This window comes from Phocoena phocoena, chromosome 6 (assembly GCF_963924675.1).
Source record: "Phocoena phocoena chromosome 6, mPhoPho1.1, whole genome shotgun sequence".
NCBI classification, from domain to species: Eukaryota; Metazoa; Chordata; class Mammalia; order Artiodactyla; family Phocoenidae; genus Phocoena; species Phocoena phocoena.
The window spans coordinates 107,431,115-107,454,419 of record NC_089224.1 but is presented as its reverse complement, the minus strand read 5'-3'; the positions used below and the strand labels follow the sequence as shown (position 1 = coordinate 107,454,419).

At 51.9% G+C, this 23,305-nt stretch overlaps 1 protein-coding gene across 1 annotated transcript; it reads left to right on the top strand.

Moving 5' to 3' along the window:
* Positions 1–2,395: 2,395 nt before the first annotated feature.
* LOC136124744 (small nuclear ribonucleoprotein E-like) lies at positions 2,396–2,835 on the top strand. The gene has a single exon (XM_065879538.1). It carries the CDS (start codon positions 2,403–2,405, stop codon positions 2,679–2,681), a length of 279 nt encoding a protein of 92 aa, XP_065735610.1. The 5' UTR covers positions 2,396–2,402; the 3' UTR covers positions 2,682–2,835.
* The last annotated feature ends 20,470 nt before the right edge of the window (positions 2,836–23,305 follow it).

Genomic DNA, 23,305 nt, shown 5'->3' with positions numbered 1-23,305 from the left:
AGGCTCCGGACGCGCAGGCTCAGCAGCCATGGCTCACAGGCCCAGCCGCTCCGCAGCATGTGGGATCCTCCCGGACCAGGGCACGAACCTGTGTCCCCTGCGTCGGCAGGCGGACTCTCAACCACTGCGCCACCAGGGAAGCCCCATGGATAATTTTTAACCAGAAAAAACATTATTTAAGCATTGAGTGAGTGCCTATACCATGCTATGCACATTAAGAACGCTGTAATGGTTTGTACAGTAGAGGTTCTGCCCTTCAGAAACTCACAGGTTTCTTGTAATTGAGTGTTCAACCAATCAGAGGTTGTAGAAGCTGAAATTGGGTGCTAAAGTGAAAACAGTTACATTCCAAATGGTGTGGCCTGATGAGGGCAAACGAGGACTCAGGGCTGAGACACTTGAGCTTAGAAATGAAATTTGAGCTCCTACCCCTTTACAGACAGGAAAACTGAGGCCCAGAGAGGAGAAGAGACTTATTCAAGATCATAGATTGCCCATCCCGCCAGGTCAGCATCTACTTTAATTCCACAGATCCGAAAAGCAAAGGACTAGCAGAGACTATTTTCTAAAACCAGGCTGACCTCACCACCTGCAGGTAACCAGCAAGAACCACAGGACCCTGCGGGCCAGGACGAGGGCGATGACATCTGTATTTTTCCTTTTGCCCCAGGCTCCAACGTGGCTCAGCAGGCACTGTTATGAATCCTGGTTTTGTTTAGAATTTTGATATTTTGCTCACTATGGAATTTTTGGCCCTAATTTTGATTTTTAAAATATATTGCATTGAACTATTATTTGTCTTGGTGACTGAAGTTTTGGCACCCACCTCTTATACTGTGCACCCTAGACTAGTACCTCATTTGCCTCCTGTTCCCCTCACCTTATACTCCTAAAACTGGGAATCTTCAACCTCATCCTCATTTCCAACCCCCCCAACCCAGCACTGGCATCTCACCAGGGGACCTCACCTCTTCTGTAAGACCACAGATAAGAACACCCTCCCTCCCTCTCTCCCTTCCTTCCTTCCTTCCTTCCTCTCTCCCTTCTTTCCTTCCTCTCTCCCTCCCTCTTCCTCCCTCCCTCCCTCTTCCTTCCTTCCTTCCTTCTTAGTTCCTTTATGCCAGGTGCTAAGTTGACAGGGGGTATCTTTGCTCTTAGGCAGTTGTCAGGTAAGGAGGCATCCAGAAAATAGAATAAAGTGTTACAAGAGCTTTAAATGGCCAAGAGAAGAAGGATTGTGTCGGGGCTCATGGGAGGAAAAGAATCTGGACGGTTCTGTGCCAGTTCCCATCCATACCTGCTGCCTCACCTATGTCTGAACCACAAATAACAAGTTATCAAGTGCTATGTGCCCAGCAATATTCTACAAGCATTGGTTTATTGGATCAATAGACACCCCTGTGATAGAGGTGCCACTTTTACCTTCATGTCCAAATGAGGAAACTGAGGCTCAGAGAAGTAAAGCCCCCATACCGCAAAAGAAAAAAAAACAAAAAAACCCCTGAACTGTAGTTATGTAAGGGACTATCCCTCTGCTTAGGAAATACACACTGAAATGTTTAAGGGTAAAGAACCATGATGTATAAAATCTACACTCAAATGATTCAGAAGAAATTATATACACACATACATATGCATGTGTAAATGTTTTACATCTATATACATACATGTGTGTGTGTGTGTGTGTGTGTGTCTAAAATCCCATACTATGTGTATATATCTATATATTCTTATTATGTATGTGTATATAGATAGATTCCTATGATATGAAATACAGTTTAATCTGTGTAAAGGATATACAGGTGTCCTCTTTGTACTTTTTTTTTTTTTTTTTTTGCGGTACGCGGGCCTCTCACTGTTGTGGCCTCTCCCGTTGCGGAGCACAGGCTCCGGACGCGCAGGCTCCGCGGCCATGGCTCACGGGCCCAGCCGCTCCGCGGCATGTGGGATCTTCCTGGACCGGGGCACGAACCCGTGTCCCCTGCATCGGCAGGCAGACTCTCAACCACTGTGTCACCAGGGAAGCCCTGTACTATTTTTATTCTTGCAAACTTTCTGTACGTTTGAAATTATTTCCAGATAAAAGGTTTCAAAAATTGTTCATAAACACGGTGGAATACTGCCCACCATAGAAAGGAAACATGTATATACACACAACATCTCGGAGTGTGTGCTGAGTGTGATAGGCGGGATGCAAGAGTGCACATTATATGACAACTCCATTTCTTTGCAGCTTAACAACAGGCCACAAGGATCTTTGGTGACAGAGATTAGAATAATGCTTACCTTTGGGGGGAGGGGGAACTAGGTGGGTTTCTCGGTCTGGAAATGTTCTGTATCTTGATCTGGGTGGGTGTCATGTGGGTGACTACATATATAAAAAGTATCGGTGCGCTTCCACCATGGCGTACCGGGGCCAGGGCCAGAAGGTGCAGAAGGTGATGGTGCAGCCAATCAGTCTCATCTTCAGATACTTGCAAAATAGATCTCGGATTCAGGTGTGGCTTTATGAGCAAGTGAATATGCGGATAGAGGGCTGTATTATTGGTTTTGATGAGTATATGAACCTCGTATTAGATGATGCAGAAGAGATTCATTCTAAAACAAAGTCAAGAAAACAACTGGGTCGGATCATGCTAAAAGGAGATAACATTACTCTGCTCCAAAGTGTCTCCAACTAGAAATGATCAATGAAGTGAGGAATTGTTGAGAAGGCAATACAGTTTTTTTAGGTGTGCTTTGTTAGAAGTGTAGTTCTAAAGCATTTATTCATATTGTTTTGCTCACCTTTATGTTATTACCAGATGACAATAAATGCTGTGGGATTGTTTTTATTAAAAAAAAAAAAAAGTATCAAGCTATACATTTAAGATGGTGCAATTTACTGTCTATAACTTTTACTTAAATAAATATATAAATAGTAATAATAAAAGATCACTCTAGCTCCTGTGTAGAGACTACCATAGTGGTCCAGACAGCAGAGAAACTATTTGGGAGGCTGTGTCAAAGACGGGGGTGACGGAGAGGGAGGATCAGCCTGGGGGAGCCACAGGTGGATTGAAATGAGAGAAAGAGGGCTCTTGAGGGTGAGCTCTGGTGGACCGACTGGGCGGTGGCATCAGTGACAGAGATGAGAGGTCTGGGAGGGGACGGGACTGCTGGAGCCCTGCCCAATCCGCATTTCCTGGGGTCCTGCAGAAGTTGGATTTCCCTTCACAGTGGCATCCTGGTCACCACCAGGGGGCAATGGGTTCCTTTGTGACCGGCACGGCAGCCTGAATCCTGGAGAAGAACTGTCTGCCCCTAGGAGCAGCTGTGGAGCATGGTGCCCGGATGGCCTCTAAGCCACCAGGACACTGTGCCCCTTGCAAAAGAATCTTGAAGGATGGGGAGGGAAGGAAATTAAATCCTAAAACCCTAGAATCTGAAAACTGTGACGCCAGCCCTTCCGTGGTCCTCATGTATCAGTGGAGCCAGGCTCCTTAAGACGGTCACAAGGTCTTGCTGCCCATGCTGCCCCTCCATCTCGCCTGCCTCGACTCAACCCCAGCCCCACCTCGGGGAAGAGAGGGGCTTCCTGCAGTGCACCCGCTCACACACATGCTGTTTCTGCACCCTCTCTCCTCTGGGCATCCTACACATCCCTCAGGGATCATTTCCTCCAGGAGTCTTTTCTGACCCAAAATCTGGGTTTGGCTTGCCCCCTCTACTTCTCCCATCATACCCCTTTCTCCCTAGATTTTATTAGTCAATCTACCTGCCTGACTCCTCAGCTCATCTGTGGCTCGAAAGCAGGGCAGGGCCTGGAACGGGCTTCCAGAGTATACGTTGGATGAATGAAAGAACGAATGAGTGGGTGAATCTAAGGTGGTAAGACAATAGCATCTCCATTAATCCATCTGGTGTTTTAAATGTGGATTCAAGTATGGACACTGCCACTTACAAGCTGTGTGACCTTGGCAACCATCTTAAACTCCCTGGGCTCTAGTCTCCTCACCCAGTTATCACAGTTATTGGACAGATTCAGTGATAGGAGGTATGTCAGTCCCTTAACTTAAAATCTGCACATAGTATACACTAATAAAAACAAGACGATTTTTGTGTGTGTGGTTTAAAAATGTAAGTACACGCACACGTGTGTATTTAATTATATCTGTTTGAGAAGGCTATATCATAAATTGTGAGCTAATGCCAGGGGTGAAAATGGGAGAACAAGGTAAAATTTTTTCATTTTGTACTTAATATGTTTCTGTAGTTGAGTGTTACATTAAACATGTTACAGAATTTAAATGAAAAATAAAATCCAATAAACATATGAAAGAATACTCAACATCATTACTTATTAGTCATAAGGGAGTTGCAAAACAAAACCACCATGAGCTAACCCTACTGACTACCAGAAAGGCTAAATTAAAAGGCTTGACCACACCAAATGTTGGCAAGAATGTGGAGCAACTGGAACTCTCATACATTGTTGGTAGCGGTGTAAATGGTACAGCCATTCTGAAAAAATGTTTGACAGTTTCTAGTAATAGGCATACTTACCCTATAAACCAGAAATTCGACTCCTGGCTATGACCCAGTCAGCAGGAGAAAAATATATGTCCACAAAAAGACTTGTATGCAAGTGTTCACGGCATTTTTATTGATAATAGCCAAAACCTGGAAGCAACCCAAATGTCCATCAACAGGAGGATGGGTAAACACTTTGTGGTGTATCCATACAGGGGAATACCACACAGCAATAAAGGAATGAACTACTGATAGAAATAACAACATGGATTAATCTCGGAAACATGATGTTGAGCAAAAGAAGCCAGACACAAAAGAAGATGTGTTGCATTGTTGTTTAATTCCGTTTATGTGAAGTTCTAGGATAAACAAAACTGACTTACGGTGATAGAAGTCAAAATAGTGGTTACCTTTGGAGGAATGTGGACCGGCACAAGGGAACATTCTGGGGTACCGGAAATATTTTGTACATTGATCTGGGTGATGGTTATACCCATGTATACATGAATAAAAATTCTTCAAGCTGTGCACAGATGTTCACAGCAGCTTTAACTGGAAACAACTCAAATGGCCATCAATAGGTAAATGGATGAAAAACTATGGTACATCCACACAGTGTAATACAAGACAGCAATAAAAAGGAATGACTATTGATACACACAACACCATGGATGAATCTCAAAACAATGAAGCTGAGTTTTTTAAAAAGTCAGACAGAAAAGAGTAAACTGTATGATTCCATTTATATATAAAATTCTAGAAAATGCAAACTAATCTATAGTGATGGAAATCAGATCGGTGGTTGTCTGGATGCCTGGCAGGTGGGAGAGGGAGGGAGGAATTACAAAGGGCCAGAAGGAAACTTTTGCGGTTGATGGGTATGTTTCTTATCTTTATTTTAGTGATGGTTATACAGATGTATGCAAACTCATTGGGAATTGTGCATCTGACATATGTAAATTAGGCTTCAAGAAATAAAAAAGAGGGGCTTCCCTGGTGGCGCAATGGTTGAGAGTCCGCCTGCCGCTGCGGGGGACATGGGTTCGTGCCCCGGTCCAGAAAGATCCCACAGGCCGCGGAGCGGCTGGGCCCGTGAGCCATGGCCGCTGAGCCTGCGCGTCCAGAGCCTGTGCTCCGCAACGGGAGAGGCCACAACAGCGAGAGGCCCGCATACCGCAAAAAAAAAAAAAGAAAAAAAATTTTTTTTAAATTTTTCTTTATTTTTAATTTTATTTATTTATTTATTATTTATTTATTTATTTATTTAATTTCCCTGCAGGTTACTTTAGGCCTTTTACCTTAAAGTTTTCCAGAGCAGGAAATCCTTGGAAAAAGTAGGCAGCATGGGTAGAGAGCAGGCACAGGAAGGCCTTTTCTAGGGGCTTTGTATTCTTATTAAACTGCCTCACATTTATAGTCATGGGCCTTTGGCGGAGGGCTGGAGCAGGAAGGCTCCTGATTAAGGGGCTCAGACACCTTGGTTCTGCCTGGCTTTGCCAGTGGCTAGTTGGGGATCAGTGAAAATTTCTGTGTGTCAGCTTACCCATCTGTCAAATGGACCCAGTTTTGTCCTACCAGTGGGGAGTAGGGCTTTGGGGTGAAGGAGACCTGAACTGGAAAGCTGGCTTCCCGACTTCTCACCCTTGTGACTGACCTCACCTCTTTGAGCCTGCGTTTCTTCAACTGCAAAATGGGGATAATATTAGTGCAGCCCTCGTGGGACTGTCAAGAAGATAACACATCCAAAGTCCTGGCCCCTTGCCTGGCACGTAGGGGTCACTTGGTGTCATGCCGATGTCATTACCATCATTATTACTAGGTATCAGTGCTAACGTCAGCTTCACTCCCTCGCCAGGGAAGGTTCGAGCCTAGTTAGTGAGACAATGTATCTTAAAACCACCTCGAAAACTGGTCGGTACTTCTGCAGTCAGCAGGATCCTCTCCACAACCATCTGGGCAGCAGAGGGGTCTCAGCCCCGGATTTGGGGGCAGGGGAGGATTTTGCTCCTGTGTAGGACTGGCCATCTCGGTGGAATGCTTGGCATCCCTGACCTTCAGGTACTAAATGTCAGTAGACCTCCTCCCACACCTCCACGGACACCAGACATAGTAATAATGAACAATACCCCCTTACACATATTTCCAAATGCCCCCTGGGAGGAGGTACCACCCCTGCCGCTGCCTCCTCGCCCAGAGCTCCCTGCACGAGTGCGCAGGTCAAAGCTTTTATAAAGGTGTCTGATGGATGGGGTGACGCATCCTGTATCCAGCCCATGCTGCACTTGCCAAGCCGGCTAGGGCCCTGGCACGAGACTGCCCCGGCCTGTTGTCACTGGACTTTGCTAATTCTCACAGAGGTGCCGAATGGGGTAGGATGGCACAGTCCTGAAAGCTCCCTGCCCCTGGGTCCCTGACCAGTCCTTACTCATGCGTGCATTGGCGGGGCCCACACCAAAGCCCAGCTCTGGCCTCTCCCCATTAAAGTTCTCTCCCCCTCCTCCACCCACCCTCCTCTTGGGCCTCCTCTGTTCCTCCCTGTGCAATGGCTTCTGTCCTCCAGGCTGTGCCCCGCATGAGGACATCTCAGTCAGCCCTGAAATATTCAGGCACTCAGAGCCCAGGATTATTCTCATTCTATCTAGAAGACCCAGAAGACAAAAATCAGCAAGACTTAAGGGAGAAGGGAAGGAAGGCCAGACTGGGGTGGAGGTGGCCCCACCCCGAGAAGCCCCGCCCAGCCTCACCACGAGCTTAATCCCTCAGAGGACCGGGGAGGCACGGCCAACACTGCCATCCAGGCCAGGCTCTGAGTCACCAGTTGGTGAGAGGCAGCTTTGGCCCAGCAGGAAACCAAGCTTGACATGGAGGGGGTTGGGCGGAGGCTGGTGGAGGCTGAAACCCCTCCTGGCTGATCCTGGAGGAACTGGGGGTGACTGTCAATGCTGGCTCAGCAGCCAACATCTCTCCAGGGCCTGCCAGGAAGTCAGGAGCTGGCCAGGCTCGGGGTCCCTGCGCTTGGAGGCTCTCACTCTGGAGGGTAGGGTGAGATGGGAGTGTAGATTTGTGCACAAGTCACCATGACACAAGGGGTTCCTGACAAGGGACACATGACAGGCACGTGGTGAGTGTCAGGGGGATGCTGGCTGCTACGATCATTTCATCAGGGCAATTTGTCACCATGTGTCAAAAGCCTCAAAAGGAGGTTTATACCAGCCATTTCACTTCTAGAAATATATCCTCAAAAGATGATCAAGAAAATGTGTCCAGTCATAGGTAAATAGTTTTTTGAGTCATACAATGGAATATTAATTATACGGCCATTAAAATTAGAATAAACAATTTATTCTTCAATTTATTCAATTCTTTTTAAATTAATTAATTTATTATTATTATTTTTTGGCTGCATTGGGTCTTCGTTGCTGCACACGGGCTTTCTCTAGTTGCAGCTAGCGAGGGCTCCTCTTCGTTGCGGTGCGCAGGCTTATTGCAGTGGCTTCTCTTGTTACAGAGCACGGGCTCTAGGCACGCGGGCTTCAGTAGTTGTGGCACGTGGGCTCAGTAGTTGTGGCTCACGGGCTCTAGAGTGCAGGCTCAGTAGTTATGGCGCACGGGCCTAGTTGCTCCGCAGCATGTGGGATCTTCCCGGACCAGGCCTCGAACCCACATCCCCTGCATTGGCAGGTGGATTCTTAACTACTGCGCCACCAGGGAAGTCCCTCACGTGACATTCTTAAGCGAAAAACAAGTGGGTGAGTAAATAGTGGGCATAGTGTCTGAGAACTAGATGAACACATAGGAATGGGTTTGGAGGGATGGTAGGGTTTGGCACGGTGTATGATCGTTCTGACACTGGCAGAGCCGTGTGTGGGCCCTATCTTTACCTCTTACTTGTTGTGTGACCTTGGATAGGTCACTTCACCTCACTGAGACTGAATTCTCTTTCCTTTAAGATGAGCGTCCCCTCAAAGGGCCTCCTTCACAGAACTGTAGTGAAGGTTCAATGAGGCAGAGGGTATAAAGCCCAGAGCTGGGTGCAGCATTAGCCTGCAATGAATGGGAGCTTTTGTGGTCTTCATCATCCAGTTATTATTTCTCACTCCCTGCCTATTTGCTGGCACTTCAACACCCCCTTATCTGCCTTTGGTGCTGTTGGGTCCAACTGGGAGTCATGACCGGTGGAGGTGGTAAGCACCCGTTTCTGGAGGAAGGCAAGCAGAGACTCTGTAGAGAGAACCATGCTATCAAATGGGGAGTGAAGTGGGTGTGGCCACGGCAGGCATGCGCATAGGCAAGTCTATGAACAAGCCTGCTGAGTCCCAGGGACCAGGTGGGTGCCCACCGTCACATTCCCCTCCAGTGCCCACGACTCACCCAAGCTACCATCATGTCTGACACTAGGGATGTTGTGTTGAACGAGGACATTCCCTGTCCTCAAAGAGGAAGAGCTATTTAAATGAGTAATCACACACAAAATAATCATGAATGTGCTGACTATGACTGTGATGGAGGGAGTATGCGGCAGCGGGAGAGGTGGGGAGCTGAAGGGTCGTTTTAGCTGAGGTCTGAAGGATGAACGGTGCAGGGTGGGGCAAAACAGGGAAAGGGAATCAGTGTGTGTGGAAGCTGTGACGTAGGATAGACCATGGCTAGTTTGAGGATGTGAAAAGTCAGTACAACAAGAGGAGGGCAGAGGGACAGAAGAGATGCTGGCAGGAGCCCTAAATGCCATGGTTAGGGTCTGACTTTATCTCCAGGACAGTGGGAGCCACAGGTTTTATTTTTGGCCGCGCGGCTTGCAGGAGTGGGCTCTTAGTTCCCCGAACGGGGATCGAACCTGCGCCCCTTGCAGTGGAAGCGTGGAGTCTTAGCCACTGGACCGCCAGGGAAGTCCCAGGCACAAAAGGTCTGAAGCAGGGGAATGGCATGGTCATCTTTGTGTTTTCGAATCCAGCTGGCTTCCCAGCAAGAAACAAATGGGAGGCTGGAGGCAAGGAGGCCAAAAGGGCTGGGCATTCAACCAGGTTGGTAGTCATGGGGGCCTGGACTTGGGTGTGGCGGGGGAGCTGGCCACCAGAGGAGCAAGAAAGGACTTTAGCTGCCGGAGGCCAGGTGACAGATGGAACGGACTGCGAGCTGCATCTCCTTCCATCACCCAACAGTTAATAAAGAGGGGAGGTCTGGGCGGGGTGCCAGGGTCCCTTCCGAACAACGAACAACGGGCCATGCCAACTGGATAAACAGTGGTGGACACGTGATACTCCTTAAAAACAAGATCCTGATTCACTCACACTCCCTGTTGTTTACCAGAGGTGTTTGTTTTTTTTCTCCTGGGCTATTTCAGGTCCGACAGGTTTGTGGGGAGGGAAGAGTTGGGGCTCAGAGCCAACTGGGAGGGAGAGGGACTAACAGGGCAAGGAAGGGACCTCCCCCTTCTTACAAGACCAGGAAGGAGCCTGGCCTGGGCCCAGCTATATATTCTGGGGCAAATCCCTTCCCTTCTCCAGGCCTTTGTCCAAACTCTGGCTCTGATCTTCTGGACTCTCCCTTTCAAAGTAAAGTATTATTCTTCTTCACCTTTGGGTTCTTGTTTCTAAATGTGCTTTAGGGTGGGATGGGGTGGGGCAGCCCTGCAGGGAGGCAGCTTGGCAGAAGCCACTTCCTGAAGGAGTGATGAATCAGGGTCTGTAGGTGGCATCCTTGGCCTGGCGGGGGGGTGGGGGGTGGGGGCGGCGTGGGGGGGGGAAGGCAGGCCCAGCATGTTGGCCGGGGTGGGGGTGGGGGTGAACTTTCCCTCTCTGCTCCAGATCTGGACCATTCCTATCCTTTGTCCACATGCCTGTTATCTTCCACCAGGCTCTGGGGCCTGGGCCAAAGAAAGGGTGTGGGAGAGCCTGGTGGATAGAGATGGCACCCAGAGCCCTAGAAAAAGAGCAGAGACACTGCCCCCCCACACACAACCTGCCCCTGCCTTGCAGAGTTGAGAAATCCTTCCTATAGAAAGAGCTCTTAAAAGTTAATAAGAAAAAAGACCTTCCAATAGAAAAGCAGAGGATATGAATAATAATAACCACCCACAAGTAGCCAATGAATGTACGAAAAGATTCTTTATTCAAAACTAAAAACTGAACACTGAAACAGCCTCAAGTATAAGGGCGGGGGTTCCCAACCTTTTAGAGTTGAGAAACTCTCCTGATGTCTAACTTCCTGGGACCCTTTCCTCTTCCTCATATGGTGCTGATGACTATAATCATTTTTCTTTCCTTTAAAAAAGAAATAATTCTTCCCCCACCCAAAGATCATAACTGGCCTGGCCTGATTTATTACCTTATAGTGGAGAGTTGAGAACTTTTTTTTTTTTTTTTTGCGGTATGCTGGCCTCTCACTGTTGTGGCCTCTCCCGTTGTGGAGCACAGGCTCCGGACGTGCAGGCTCAGCAGCCATGGCTCACGAGCCCAGCTGCTCCGCGGCATGTGGGATCTTCCCGGACCGGGGCACGAACCCGTGTCCCCTGCATAGGCAGGCGGACTCTCAACCACTGCACCACCAGGGAAGCCCCAAGTTGAGAACTTTTAAAGAATTTTACGATCTTCCCAGAATAAAGTTAAAAACCCCATGTTCTGGATGCTTGGGAAGCCTCCCATCTCGTCCCACCCATCCATGGCAGGGGACCCTCTCTTTTCTTCCCCGCAGGAGTCTGGGAATAGCCCTCAGGCCCTGGGGCCCATAAGGACTCGTCGCCCTTGCCTTTTCTTACACTGTCACCTTTACCTGGCATGACCTCTCCATGCCCACCTATCTATCTGGTGTTTAAATAAGGATTGCTAAGTGCATACAACGGAATACCATCTTTTAAAAATCCTCACAATTGGTGATTCTTCCAACAAAGTAGTTGCGAGGACCCTGTGAGATGAGGCGGGGAACGTCTGGTGTGATACCTGGATGTGGTACCCACTCCATAAATGGTAGCTATACCTGGGTCTTCACGGAGCAAACTTCTTGCCAATCAGGTCTCAAAGTGTCACCTCCTCCGAGAGACCCTCCCAGATCACCTTCCTAGGTGGCACCCCCCCACACCTGTCACTCCATCCCCTGGTCCTATTATATCATCTTAATGCTTAGCACTCCCCGAAGCCATCTTATTTGTTTATTATCTTTCTCCCTCCAGCTCTGTGAGCACAGGGATCTTAACTATCTTGTTTACTGATGTACCCCCAACACCTACAATAGCGCCTGACGTAGCAGGTGCTCCATATATTTGTTTTTCATTTTTATTTTTAAAATTTATTTAATTTTTTTGGCCCTGCTGTGCGGCTTGCGGGGTCTCAGTTCCTCGACCAGGGCCACGGGCAGTGAAAGCCCGGAATCCTAACCACTAGGGCACCAGGGAACTCCGTTTTTCATTTTTATTATTTTTTAAAAATTTTATTTATTTATGTTTTGGCTGCGTTGGGTCTCTGTTGCTGTGTGCGGGCTTTCTCTAGTTGCGGCGAGCGGGGGCTACTCTTCGGTGCGGTGCGCAGGCTTCTCTTGTTGTGGAGCACTGGCTCTAGGCGCGCGGGCTTCAGTAGTTGTGGTACACGGGCTTAGTTGCTCTGTGGCATGTGGGACCTTCCCGGACCAGGGCTTGTACCCCTGTCCCCTGCATTGGCAGGCGGACTCCCAACCACTGCATCACCAGGGAAGTCCCTGTTTTTCTTTTCTTTTTTTTCTTAAAGAAGATGTTGGGGGTAGGAGTTTATTAATTAATTAATTTATTTTTGGCTGTGTTGGGTCTTCGTTTTTGTGCGAGGGCTTTCTCTAGTTGTGGCAAGCGGGGGCCACTCTTCATCGCCGTGCGTGGGCCTCTCACTATCGCGGCCTCGCGGCCTCTCTTGTGGAGTACAGGCTCCAGACGCGCAGGCTCAGTAATTGTGGCTCACGGGCCTAGTTGCTCCACGGCATGTGGGATCTTCCCAGACCAGGGCTCGAACCCATGTCCCCTGCATTGGCAGGCAGATTCTCAACCATTGTGCCACCAGGGAATCCCCCGTTTTTCATTTTTAAATCAACTTTATTGAAGTAGAATTTACATACAATCAAATGCACCCCCTTTAAGTTGTATAGTTTGATGAGTTTTGACAAATATGTACAGCTGTGTAACCGTCAAGGCAAAGACCATTTCCATTCATCTCAAAATTTTGGCCCTGAGTTTTTTTGCGGTCAATTCCCCTCTACCCTGCTACATTTTTATGTGTGTGAATTGAACTAATCTTGAATTAGAGAGGACTGGCCCTAAGGTCTGGGGAGAGCTATTTACATGTTTACAATGCCTTTCCACTACTACGATCTTGTTTGTCTCACATGTGAGGCCATGGGTGCTCAGAAGGGCTAGGTGGTGACATGTGACAGAGGGTCTTCAAAGCCAAGAGGGAGAGCCCTCTGGGCTAGGGGCCTGGCACGCTGGGAAGTGTGTGGGTGCTCCGGGCTCCCAGGCCTGTGTGCACCATGGAGCCTGGCAAAAGGCTGGCTTGTGGCCCCACCTCTACCCCAAATGGCCCAGGCCTCCAGGCCAGCTGAGGAGATGCCTTGCGGTGTTCAGATGTCAGCTACCTCCATCTACCCACCTCCCAGAGCAGAGCAGGCCTTTCCAGTCCCTATAGTTTGGGCCATGGGAAAAAGGAAATAAGGCTAGCGGCACCACTGGTGGCTCAAAGAGAACCAGACACTGGGTGTCAGCTGACTTGGCCTCTGGCTGGGTTCTGCCTCCACCTTGCTGTGTGACCTTGGAAAGTCACTTTCCCTCTCTGGGCCTCAGTTTCTGTCTGTAGAAGGAAACTAATAATGTCTGCCAGCTGGACTTCAACTCCACCTGATAATTCTCTGTTGCGTGAACACATTCTGCTCTTCAAAGCCTGTGCCTCTGCCTGTGCTTTCCCCACTCCCTGGAATGCTGTTCCTCAGTATCTGCTGTCAAAATTCTGGTTTTTCCAACTTGTAGTTCTGGCACTACTCCTTCTGTGATTTTCCTCAAGACAGAATGTTCTGTTCCTTCCTCCAGTTTCTCTATGCTCTCGAGGGCAGGGACTGTAATGAATAGTAGAATGGTGGGTTCTGTCTACTGAGATGACCCATCGTGTGCCAGGTGCTGTGCTAATCACTCTGCTATCTCATTTAATCCTCACAACAAAGCATCATTATCCTCAGTTGACGGATGAGGAAACTGAGGTTCACAATAATGCCACTTGTCCTGGGTCCCAGAGCAGGTAGAACAACTTGCATCCTCTCTTTTCATCCCCAGCGTCTTGCAGAAGGCCTAGCGAGCAGGCATGTATCACTGAACGCATGAAGAGTGCCTAGATCAGCGGTCCCCAACATTTTTGGCACCAGGGACCGGTTTCGTGGAAGACAATTTTTCCATGGACTTGGCAGGGCGGTGCGATGGTTCAGGTGGTAATGGCAGTGATGGTTCAGGAAGTAATGTGAGTGACGCGGAGCAGCTGATGAAGCTTTGTTCGCTCCCCCGCCGCTTACCTCCTGCTGTGTGGCCCGGTTCCTAACAGGCCACTGGCCTAGATTACATTAGTCAACTTCAAACTTACCTTCTGTGGCGTTGACAGGACTGAAGCACCCGTGCTCAGTAAAGTTAATTTTTTTTTTTTTTTTTTTTTTTTTGCGGTACGCGGGCCTCTCACTGTTGAGGCCTCTCCCGTTGCGGAGCACAGGCTCCGGACGCGCAGGCCCAGCGGCCACGGCTCACGGGCCCAGCCGCTCCGCAGCATGTGGGATCCTCCCGGACCGGGGCACGAACCCCTGTCCCCTGCATCGGCAGGCGGACTCTCAACCACTGCGCCACCAGGGAAGCCCTAAAGTTAATTTTTATTACCATCATTTTCTGCCTATGTCACACTTACAATAAGAGCTGTCCAATTACAGGGTGGGGCACGCTGACAAGTTAAGTACTCAGTCACTGGAGTAAGCAAGCAGAAACTGGGTGACTCTTGCTATGCAGTACAGGAGGTCTGAGCATCAGCGGCCAAAGGATGACCTCTGCTACCCCAGTCCATGATTTGGGGATCCCAGGGGTTAACCTGTTTCCCCTACCGGCTTGGGGGATAGTGTGGGTAGAATTGAAACACATTCCCCTGCTACATGTGACCCAATCAATGCCCAGCCCCGCAGGCCCGGTACCCAAAGTCCATGCTGGTCGGTGGGTTTTGAATCTGAGTCTTTTACAAACTGTAAAGTACTTTTTTTTTTTCTATTTCTGGCTTGCCCTGTCTTACAAACCACTTCCCAACTGAAGCACCCATATGCCGAGCCTGAGGAATGTCCGCCTGGCACTGGGACCAGGGGTGCCTTTGGGCCGGAGCCTTGCCTGCCACCTCCCTTTTCCCTGCACTATTGGGCAAGACAGGAGGGCACACCTTCTGGGGCAGGTCGGATCAAGGCCAGGGAACTTCCTGAGGGCTGGCGGCGGCGGGCGGGGCTGGGGGAAGGGGAGCAGGGGCGGGAGGAGTGCGCCTAGGCGTCGCCTACCGGTCCCCTACGTCCTCCTCGGCGTGATTCTCTTCCCAAGCGGGTCGGGGAGGGGGTGACACTCAGGCTGGAGCCCCCCAGGCACTCCCGTTCTTTCCGATGCCCCCACCAGCCCCATCTCTTTCTTCCTTTTGATCACGGTCCGGTGCACCTCCCTCTCCGTCTCTCCTCGGTCTCCCTTTCTCCGACCTTCTCTTTGTTTCCGTCTTGCGGGCGGTCCCGGCATCCCCGGCCCCCTGCCCCGCCCGCCAGCCAGCCCGCCAGCCCGCCAGCCACCGACGAGGGGGCGGGGCTCAGCACCGGGGGCGTGGCCTGGCGGGGCGGGGCGGGCGCGGTAGGGTTGCTGGGCCACGGGCTGGGGCTCGAGGCGGAGGCGGTCCGCGGACTGACGCTGCTAGAGCCGAAGCGCGAGCCGGACGAGGCCGCAGCCAGGGGCGGCAGGAGCGGCGGGAGCAGGGCTGGTCGGCTCCATGGCGCCAGTGGCGCCCGTCTGAGCAGCGCGGGCAGCGGCAGGCGGCGGCCGGATCGGGCCGCGGCTTTTACTCACCATGGGGGACGTGCTGTCCACGCACCTGGACGACGCCAGGCGCCAGCACATCGCAGGTGAGTCCCGCGCAGCGCAGCGCGCGCAGGGGGTCCGGCGGGGAGCCCCCGGCCACGCCCCCATCCCGGCCAGCCTGCTGGGGTCTCGGGAGAGTCAGGCCCCGGGCAGGGCGGGAGTGGCTGGGGGACCAAGACTGTTGTCCAAGCGTGTTTCTTCTACGTCTGAGCGTCCCTTCTCGGCCCCTTCTGAGGCCGCCCTTCCCCCTCCTGGGGGGACTCGAACTCCCACCCACCCCTTGGAGCCGGGGCTCGTCGGATCCCCCAACACACTACCGCAGTCGAGCTATGGGAGGGGTCGCAGCCTCCTCTTAACCTTGGGTATCCCCGCCTGGAAGCGGTCCAGGCCCACTCGGCCAGCGTGTCCTGACCTTCCCTAGCTGTCCCAGTCCCCCACTCGCCCTGGCCCCAGCCCCAGTACACGTGGCCGAGGCTTCCAGGGGATTGGCCCATCAAGGCCTGAGACTGAGCCTGGGGAGTGGGCTTAGGATAGGAGGGATACACAGGAGCGGTGGGTCAGAATCCCTGTCCTTGGACTCGGCACAGCGGGGTGCTCCTGCTGCCAGCTTGTTTAGGGGGCTGGTCAGGGCCGGAGCCCAGCCTCCTCAGCCCCCTCCGCCCCCTCCTTCAGCCCTCTTTGCACGGTGGCCACTTCTCAGAAGGGCAGCTGCCCCCTCCCCCCTCCCTGGGGAAGCCCAGGGACTGCAGCAGGGTCCTGGGTTCCTCCTCCCCAAAACTCAGAGAGTGGAGAGAGAGGGTGAGACCCTCTGGCTGCCTGGGAAACTCAGTTCTGCGTGAGGCTGCCTGGGTGGAACCCCAGCATCTGTTTCACAGCCATGAGATCTTGGACAAGTCTCCTAATGTCCTGGCCCCTCACAGTTTTCTTCTCTTCGAAATGGGGTGCATGATTTCTTCCTTATTAATAGACTAAAGTGAGCTAATTCACATAATTTGCTGAGCAGAGCCTGGCACAGAGGAGACCCCGGTGCATGGGGTGCTGGTCCATGTAGGATGGAGGGGGAAGTCTATGGAAAGAGGAGCCCGTTCCTCTTGGCTGAATCTGCCTTTCTCTGTCTGGTGGACCCAGAGCACAGTGTCCGCCTACACTTATCATGATGTGTCCTGCAGTTCTCTAGAGTTGGAGAAGCTGAGTTCTGCCACTCAGACCCCTGGAGAACAGAAACCAGGGGTCCCTTAACGCCGGGTTCCCACCCCAGCTGGGCACAAAGGTTTGTCCTGTGACTGTGGTTCTGGGCTCATGACCTGAAATCCCCCTTTGTGCCAGGCCTGGGCCGGGGCCCAGTGGTGAGGGTGATGAAGAAATGAGTCAGACTCTCTCCAGCGTCAGACCAGCAGGGGGTTAAGTCCTGGAATACTTGCTTGTAGGACAGGCCTGGACTTTGGGAGGAGGAAGGCCTGGGCGGAGTCTTCCTGTCCCCTCCCTGTTGGTGGCAGCCTTCTGGGCCTCTGTAACAGTCCATCCATTCACGACCTCCTGTTGGGGCCCCTCACCCGGCCTGGTTGGGGTGTGCTGCGCCTTCTTTGGTGGGATTTTTCCTCCCTCCACACCCAGCTCTGGCTCTCCCCCTCTTCCCGCCTCCTGGGCTGAGAACTGCCACTTCACAGGAGAGGAGACTGAGGCCACAGAAGGTGAAGTGTCCTCTCCCGGACAGGGCTGGGTTTGTTTTGTGGATGCCAAGCTTGGTGGAAGAGGGCTGTGCGCACTCAGAGCCTGCTGGCCTCTTTCTTCTCAACACTTCAGTGCTATTAATAACCCTCCTTAAATGCCTCACATTCCTGGTCCAGACTCACCTGAGGGGGCTCCTGCAGTACCGAGTGGGAGGGGAGGAAACCAGCGAGCCTCCAGCCCCCTCCCACAGGAGGGAGCTGCCTTGGAAATCTCTGTTGTGGGGAATGGGGGTGTGCTTTGCCACCTCCAGTGATCCTCGCATCGTCCTCACCCCACCCACGAAGCAGCTAGAGCAGCTAGCACTTTCCCGCAGGACAATTAAAATTCCAGAGCCCTTCCGACCCGGGGACGCAGGGCCGGCCGCCATAGAGAAGTCAGCTGTGCTCTGAGCTCCGAGGCCTGTTCCTGGTTGGGTTCTGTGGCTTGGCCAGTGGCTTCCCGGGATTTGCACCCGCCTTGAGGAGGTGAGCAGGTGAGTTCCAGCCTGCAAGTCCTGGCAGGGGTCAGGCGCGCTCCTGCCCATGGAGCTGTTTTGCCATCACGGCGTCTTTCATCCTGAGATTTCAAAGCTCCTGGCAAGCAGGGGCTTGTTCTCACACCAGCGGCCCCGTGGGGCTAGTGGCAGGATGATTCTCTTCCTTCTTTCATGAGGGAGTTTGTGTGGAGGAAGAACCCTGGCCTGGGAGCCAGGAGACCTGCGTAACCTCAGGCAGCCGCTTACTTAACTCTCTTCAGTCTGTTTCTCACTGTGACTGAAAGGGTGTCTTCCCTGTGGGCCATAGTCCCTTCCAGCTCTGAGGGCCTAACCATCCTAAAGTTTCCCCACAAATCTCCTCAGATGTGAGCCAGCTGATTTGTCCCAACATTGACTCCATAGCATGTTAGCTGGCATGACCTTGGGCCAGCATCTGAATCTCAGTGTTCTTATCTGTAGAATGGGAATAATGAAACTTGGCCCAGTGCTTGGGGCATAGTAAGTACTTAGCAAACAACTGCCATTATTATTGAGATTGTTCTTTACCCTCTGTTCTTGAGAGTGGCCAGGTGTTTGGAGTTTGAAGCATGCAACTGTAGCTGTGGTTTAGGTCCTGTTTCTCTGAGGTTTGTCCAGTCCCTGGGGTCAGGGTTGATGCTGGTTTCTGGGATGCAAGAATCCACCTGGGTTTTTAGAAACCTTGATTACCTTCTGTGTTGGCATATGTGTGAGATGGCTGTGGGCTATCTGGAGTGGGTCCAGAGAGCAGTGAGGGGAGGACCCATATGACAAGGAAAGAACTAAGACGTGGAGAGGTGGGGGGTAGGGTTAGGCCAACTCACACCTTCTACCTGGCACAGAGGCCAGGACAAGAACAAGAGTGGAAGTGCCCACTGGCTTCTATCAGTGCTGTAAGAGGGGTTCTTTGCATATGGTCTGAGCCACGTAAACCAAGATGGAGCAGGTGAGGGAGTGAGCTCACTGTTGCTCGAGGTATGCAGGTAGGGGCTGGGTGCCATGCCCTTAGCAGGAAACCTGGCCCTGCTTGGTGTGGATCGGGGGATGGGGGCTCTGCCTCAAGGACGGACTTGAAAGACTCAATCATTGCTCCAGAAATTCTGTTGATCAAGATGGAATTGTGGGGGCCAAGAAACCGCTCCCCCCAGCACACACACGTACACACAGTGCCCTTAAGGTTTATTACCGGAGAGCGCTAGTACAGAAGTTTGCTAGGGCCTGTGCTCCTCCCTTCTGCAGGCCTCACCTTTCCCCTTGCTAATTCTTATTTTAAATAGCTTTATTGAAATGCAATTCACCTGCCAGCCAATTCACCCACTTAAAGTGTACCATTCAATGGTTTTTTTGTATATTCACACAGTCGTGCAACCTTCCCCACAATCGATTTTAGAACATTACGTCACCCATCAGAGAAACTCTCCACCCATTAGTAGTCACCCCCACTTCCCCCTCAGTCCTTCCCAACTCTAGGCGGCACTGCTAATGTCGTCTGATTGCAAAAGTAACACACACGCAAGCAATGTGGGAGTGGAAAATGAAAAAAGCAGAGCTCTTCCATCTTCCCTCCCTTCAATCCCACTGCCCAGAAGAAATCCCTCAAGATTGGTGTGTCACTGTTTCCAAACGCCCATCTGTGTACATATACATTTAACTCTGTTTATAGAAAGAGGTCCAATTATATGTTTCTGTGGTTTGACTTGTTTCACTCAGTATATTGTGGATACCCTTCCATGTCAGAACACGTGAGTCTGCCTTCTTCTGTGGGTGGGTTTCTTTCTGTGCGTGGCAAGGTTTATTTACCCAGATCCCTGTTAACCGACGTTGGGTTGTTTCCAGTGTTTTGCTAGTAATCACGGTGCTGCCCGAACCTCCTTGCTCATATCCTGCGCCAGGTTCCGGTGTCAGAGCGGCCTCAAAATGGAACTGCTGGGTCATGTTTTGATGTGTTGACACAGAGCCTCTGAAAAGGCTGTAAACATTTGACAGCATGTGGTACTTCAGTACCAAGTATTATCACCCCTTTTGACAATCAGATATGAAAAAGGGGGTATCTTTTTAATTTATTGAACAGAATAATTAATATCTTTCCTCCAAGTTGATTTTAAAAAACTGCCTTTCCTCATTCGGGCAGTGGTTGAAGGTCCCAGGAGTTTAGGGGTGGAGGGGTCTGCATTTGGCCACCCCCCCACCCAGGTGCGTGGCTTCCTGGATGCAGCTGTGGGCTTTTCAGGGAGCCCAGGCTGGCCGGAAGCAGTGCTCCACCACCCCCCCCTTCGCTGCTGCCCTTAGCCAAGGTCTGGGTCAGCCCCTGGGGGTAAAGCGTCTGGGGATTCTGCCCTCCTCTTGTGTCGTCTTACATAACGTGCTTTTGTTGGCGTTGACCCTGCCCTCCCCCTCCATCCAGCCTCCACTTGTCTGTTCCTTTCCCACTGCTGGGGCCTGAGCTCCGGACTCACCTGCTCAGAGCTGCCTCCCATCTCACCCCTCCATCCTTCCCACACACGCTGCCAAAGAGACCTTTCTAAACCCAAACTGGGCCATGGGCCTCCCTTCCTGCCACCTGAGGAACGAGGGTTAGAGACAAAATTAGGAGTCACTCACCACCATCCTGCAGTAACTTTATTCTTTCGTGGTATTTCCCTTCTGTGTTTATTACACGTTGCTGAGGCCATGACTCAGTTTGTGCCTCGCTCCTTGCACTAAACGATTCATAGTAAACATCGCTCCCAGGTCATTAGACCATCCCTGGAAGCGTCCTCCAAAGCTACATCTGTTCCACCTGAGGCCATCCATGCAGACGTTTTTCTTAGCCTTTCCCCTAATGTAGGACATTGCCATGTTCCGCTGTGACCAAATAGGTGGTTTTCAGGGGCAAACTGAGTCACTGTGTTTGTTTCCTTTCCCGCTCTGGTCATCTTCCCTGCTGAAGACAGACTCATCCTCTTGCCCTACGCCCCCTCCCCACCCCCCAGCCTGCTTCCACCAACCTGGGCATTTCAAGGAAGGCCCGTTCCTGGGAGGCCCGGACACCTCTGAGCATCTTTCTTTGGGAGCCTGCTCAAAGGAGCTGCCGGTGAGCTGGGGACACGGACTGATGCCCATGGCGTCTGGGTGTGACCACGTAGGTCCTGCCGCTTCCCCAGCCTGCAGCCTGCAGGGAGTCCACTGATTTGTCTCCTTCCTGAGGATGGTAGGTGATGGAGTGCACTGCCCCCGGCTCTGAACCTGTAAGATTAGCCATCGCTTAACGGAGCACTTACTCTGTGCCAAGCCTTCCTTTGTTTCTTTGCACCTGCACCCTCCACCTCCCTCCCCAGCATTTTACCGGCCAGTGGTTAGGGGTGCGGGGCCGAGCAGGTTAGTGGCAGGGGCCGAGTGGGAAGAGCGGCATGTGTCAGAGACTGGGTTGCACACATCTGTCCTCCCGTCTTTACTCGGCTGGACTCAAGTCTGCCTTTGGCCAGTCCTGCCCTCCTGCCGGCGCCCCCTCCTCCTCCGCAGGCAGGCAGAGCTCGTGACTCACTCCAGCCCTGGTCTCCTCGTAGCATCCTCCTGCGGTCGGTCACAGAAATTCCTGAGCTGCTTTTCCTTCCCCTGCCCCACCCCCACCGACTTCCCTGCCTGAGGAAGAAGGGTTTTCTGTCGAAGGTGCTGGGCAGAGTTTGAAGGAAACATGAAGGCAGATGCCTTTTAAAACCCTCGAGGGTGGAGCAGAGCCATGCCCCTCTTCTGATAGAATCTTAAGGCCTGAGTCATGGAACACTGCAATCTTCTGATCTCCCAGATTTTAAAACTGGAAGAACAGGAAGTGCCCATCTCTCCAGGGCAGCTGGTTCCACCCCTGGGAACCATCTCGGTTTGGAGATGTGCTACCTCTGGCCCACAGAGGTGAAGGGACCAGCCTGGTGACACAGTGGATGGTAAGTTAGAAGGAAGCAGGCAGTCCAGAGGTCTGGGCAAGGCTGAGCGCTCAGACTGCTTGGGTGCGAGTCCAAGCTTTGCCACTCAATGGTGTTTGAGGACAGGTTGGCCACCCTCTCTGAGCCTCAGTGTCTTACTTCCGTTAAAGAGGATGAGAGTGCTGGCTTCTCAGGGCGTAGAGTCAAGAGTGACAGCCCCTGCACAGTGCAGCATGGGGCTGGTGAGTGGTGAGAACACAGTGCATGGTAGCTCCAGGACACTACCTGGAGGGAGATGGGCCAGGTCTGTCCTGTAGCCTCAGGCACCCAGACCCCTGCCATGTGTTCCAGGAAGTTGGCATGCCCCAGGTTGAGGAGCACCAGCCTGTGGCCCTGGATATCTGCAGCGGTCAGCAGGCACCTGGAGGGTGGTGAGACGGGCTGTGGTCACACAGGAGAGTCAGTCAACGGCATTACTTACTCTGTGTCCGATGTTGGGCAGGGCCCAGGAATGAAGGGGCAAAAGACAGATAGGAACTCACTCCCCCATGCCTGGCCACGTGTCCAGAATTATTTGCTTGATCTGGGTCTCGAGCCTGGTCCTGTTGACTTTTTGCTGTGTGACTCTGAACCAATGGCTATGCCTCTCTGTGCCTTTTCTTCCCATCTGTGACCCCCTAAGACCAGTATCTACTTATGGGAGTTCTCTGTCTCTGAAAACCTTTTCCTAGTGGTCTTAGGTACCTTCTAAAGGCAGGGCTGGGTGGGTTTGGATGTAAGAAGTTGAGGGAGAGGGTCGCCGTCTGCCTGCCTGTGAGAGCCCACAGGCATGTGATGAGCTCTTGCCCCAGACACACTTGGTCATTCTTTTATTCATTCAGTCAATAGTTACTGAGCTCCTACTGTGTGCCAGGCACTGTGCTAGACACCAGGGACACACTGATACCCGAACTCTGATGCAGCCCCTGTCCATGTGGCGCTGCCTGGCTGGCTGTCCCTCTTCAGGGTGAGGAGTGTTCTCGAGGCAGGGGGGCGGGGGGGAGATCTTCAGCAGGAAAGTGTGAGAGGGGAACTGGCCCAGTGGGTGAGGGGGGGGGAATGGGGTGAAGAGGAGAGAGCCACATAGGCTGGCCCTAGAGAAGAGGGGACTTTGTCCTGAGTGTCCTGGGGAGGCCTAGGAGGGTGGGTGAGAGGGGCCCAAACCAGTACGGATGGGGTACAGTCAGGGGACGTGTGTGTGTGTGTGTGTGTGTGTGTGTGTGTGTGCGTGTGCGTGTGTGTAGGGGTGATGGAGCAACCAGGCCTTGGTGATGGTGATGTGTGAGGTTGGGAAGATCTGGTGCCTGTTCTTGGCCCTGCGGGATTGATGGACCCCCCATAGACTGTTTTATTGAGGTAGCCAGGGGTCCTAGCTCCCCCTGCTCCCATTCCTTTGATGACAGGAGACTCACTCCCTTCCGCAGCAGCTCTGAGTGTGAGAACCTTTGCTTCCAGGGGCAGAGTGGAAGGAGGGCGGGCCTGGATTCTGGGGACCCGGCTTCGAGACCTTGTCTCAACTGCCCCGTCGTTTGGCAGGTGCCTTCCCTTCCCCTGGCC

Excerpts from the sequence above, each read along its gene's own strand:
- LOC136124744 (XM_065879538.1), top strand. The coding sequence starts at position 2,403 with ATGGCGTACCGGGGCCAGGGCCAGAAGGTGCAGAAGGTGATGGTGCAG.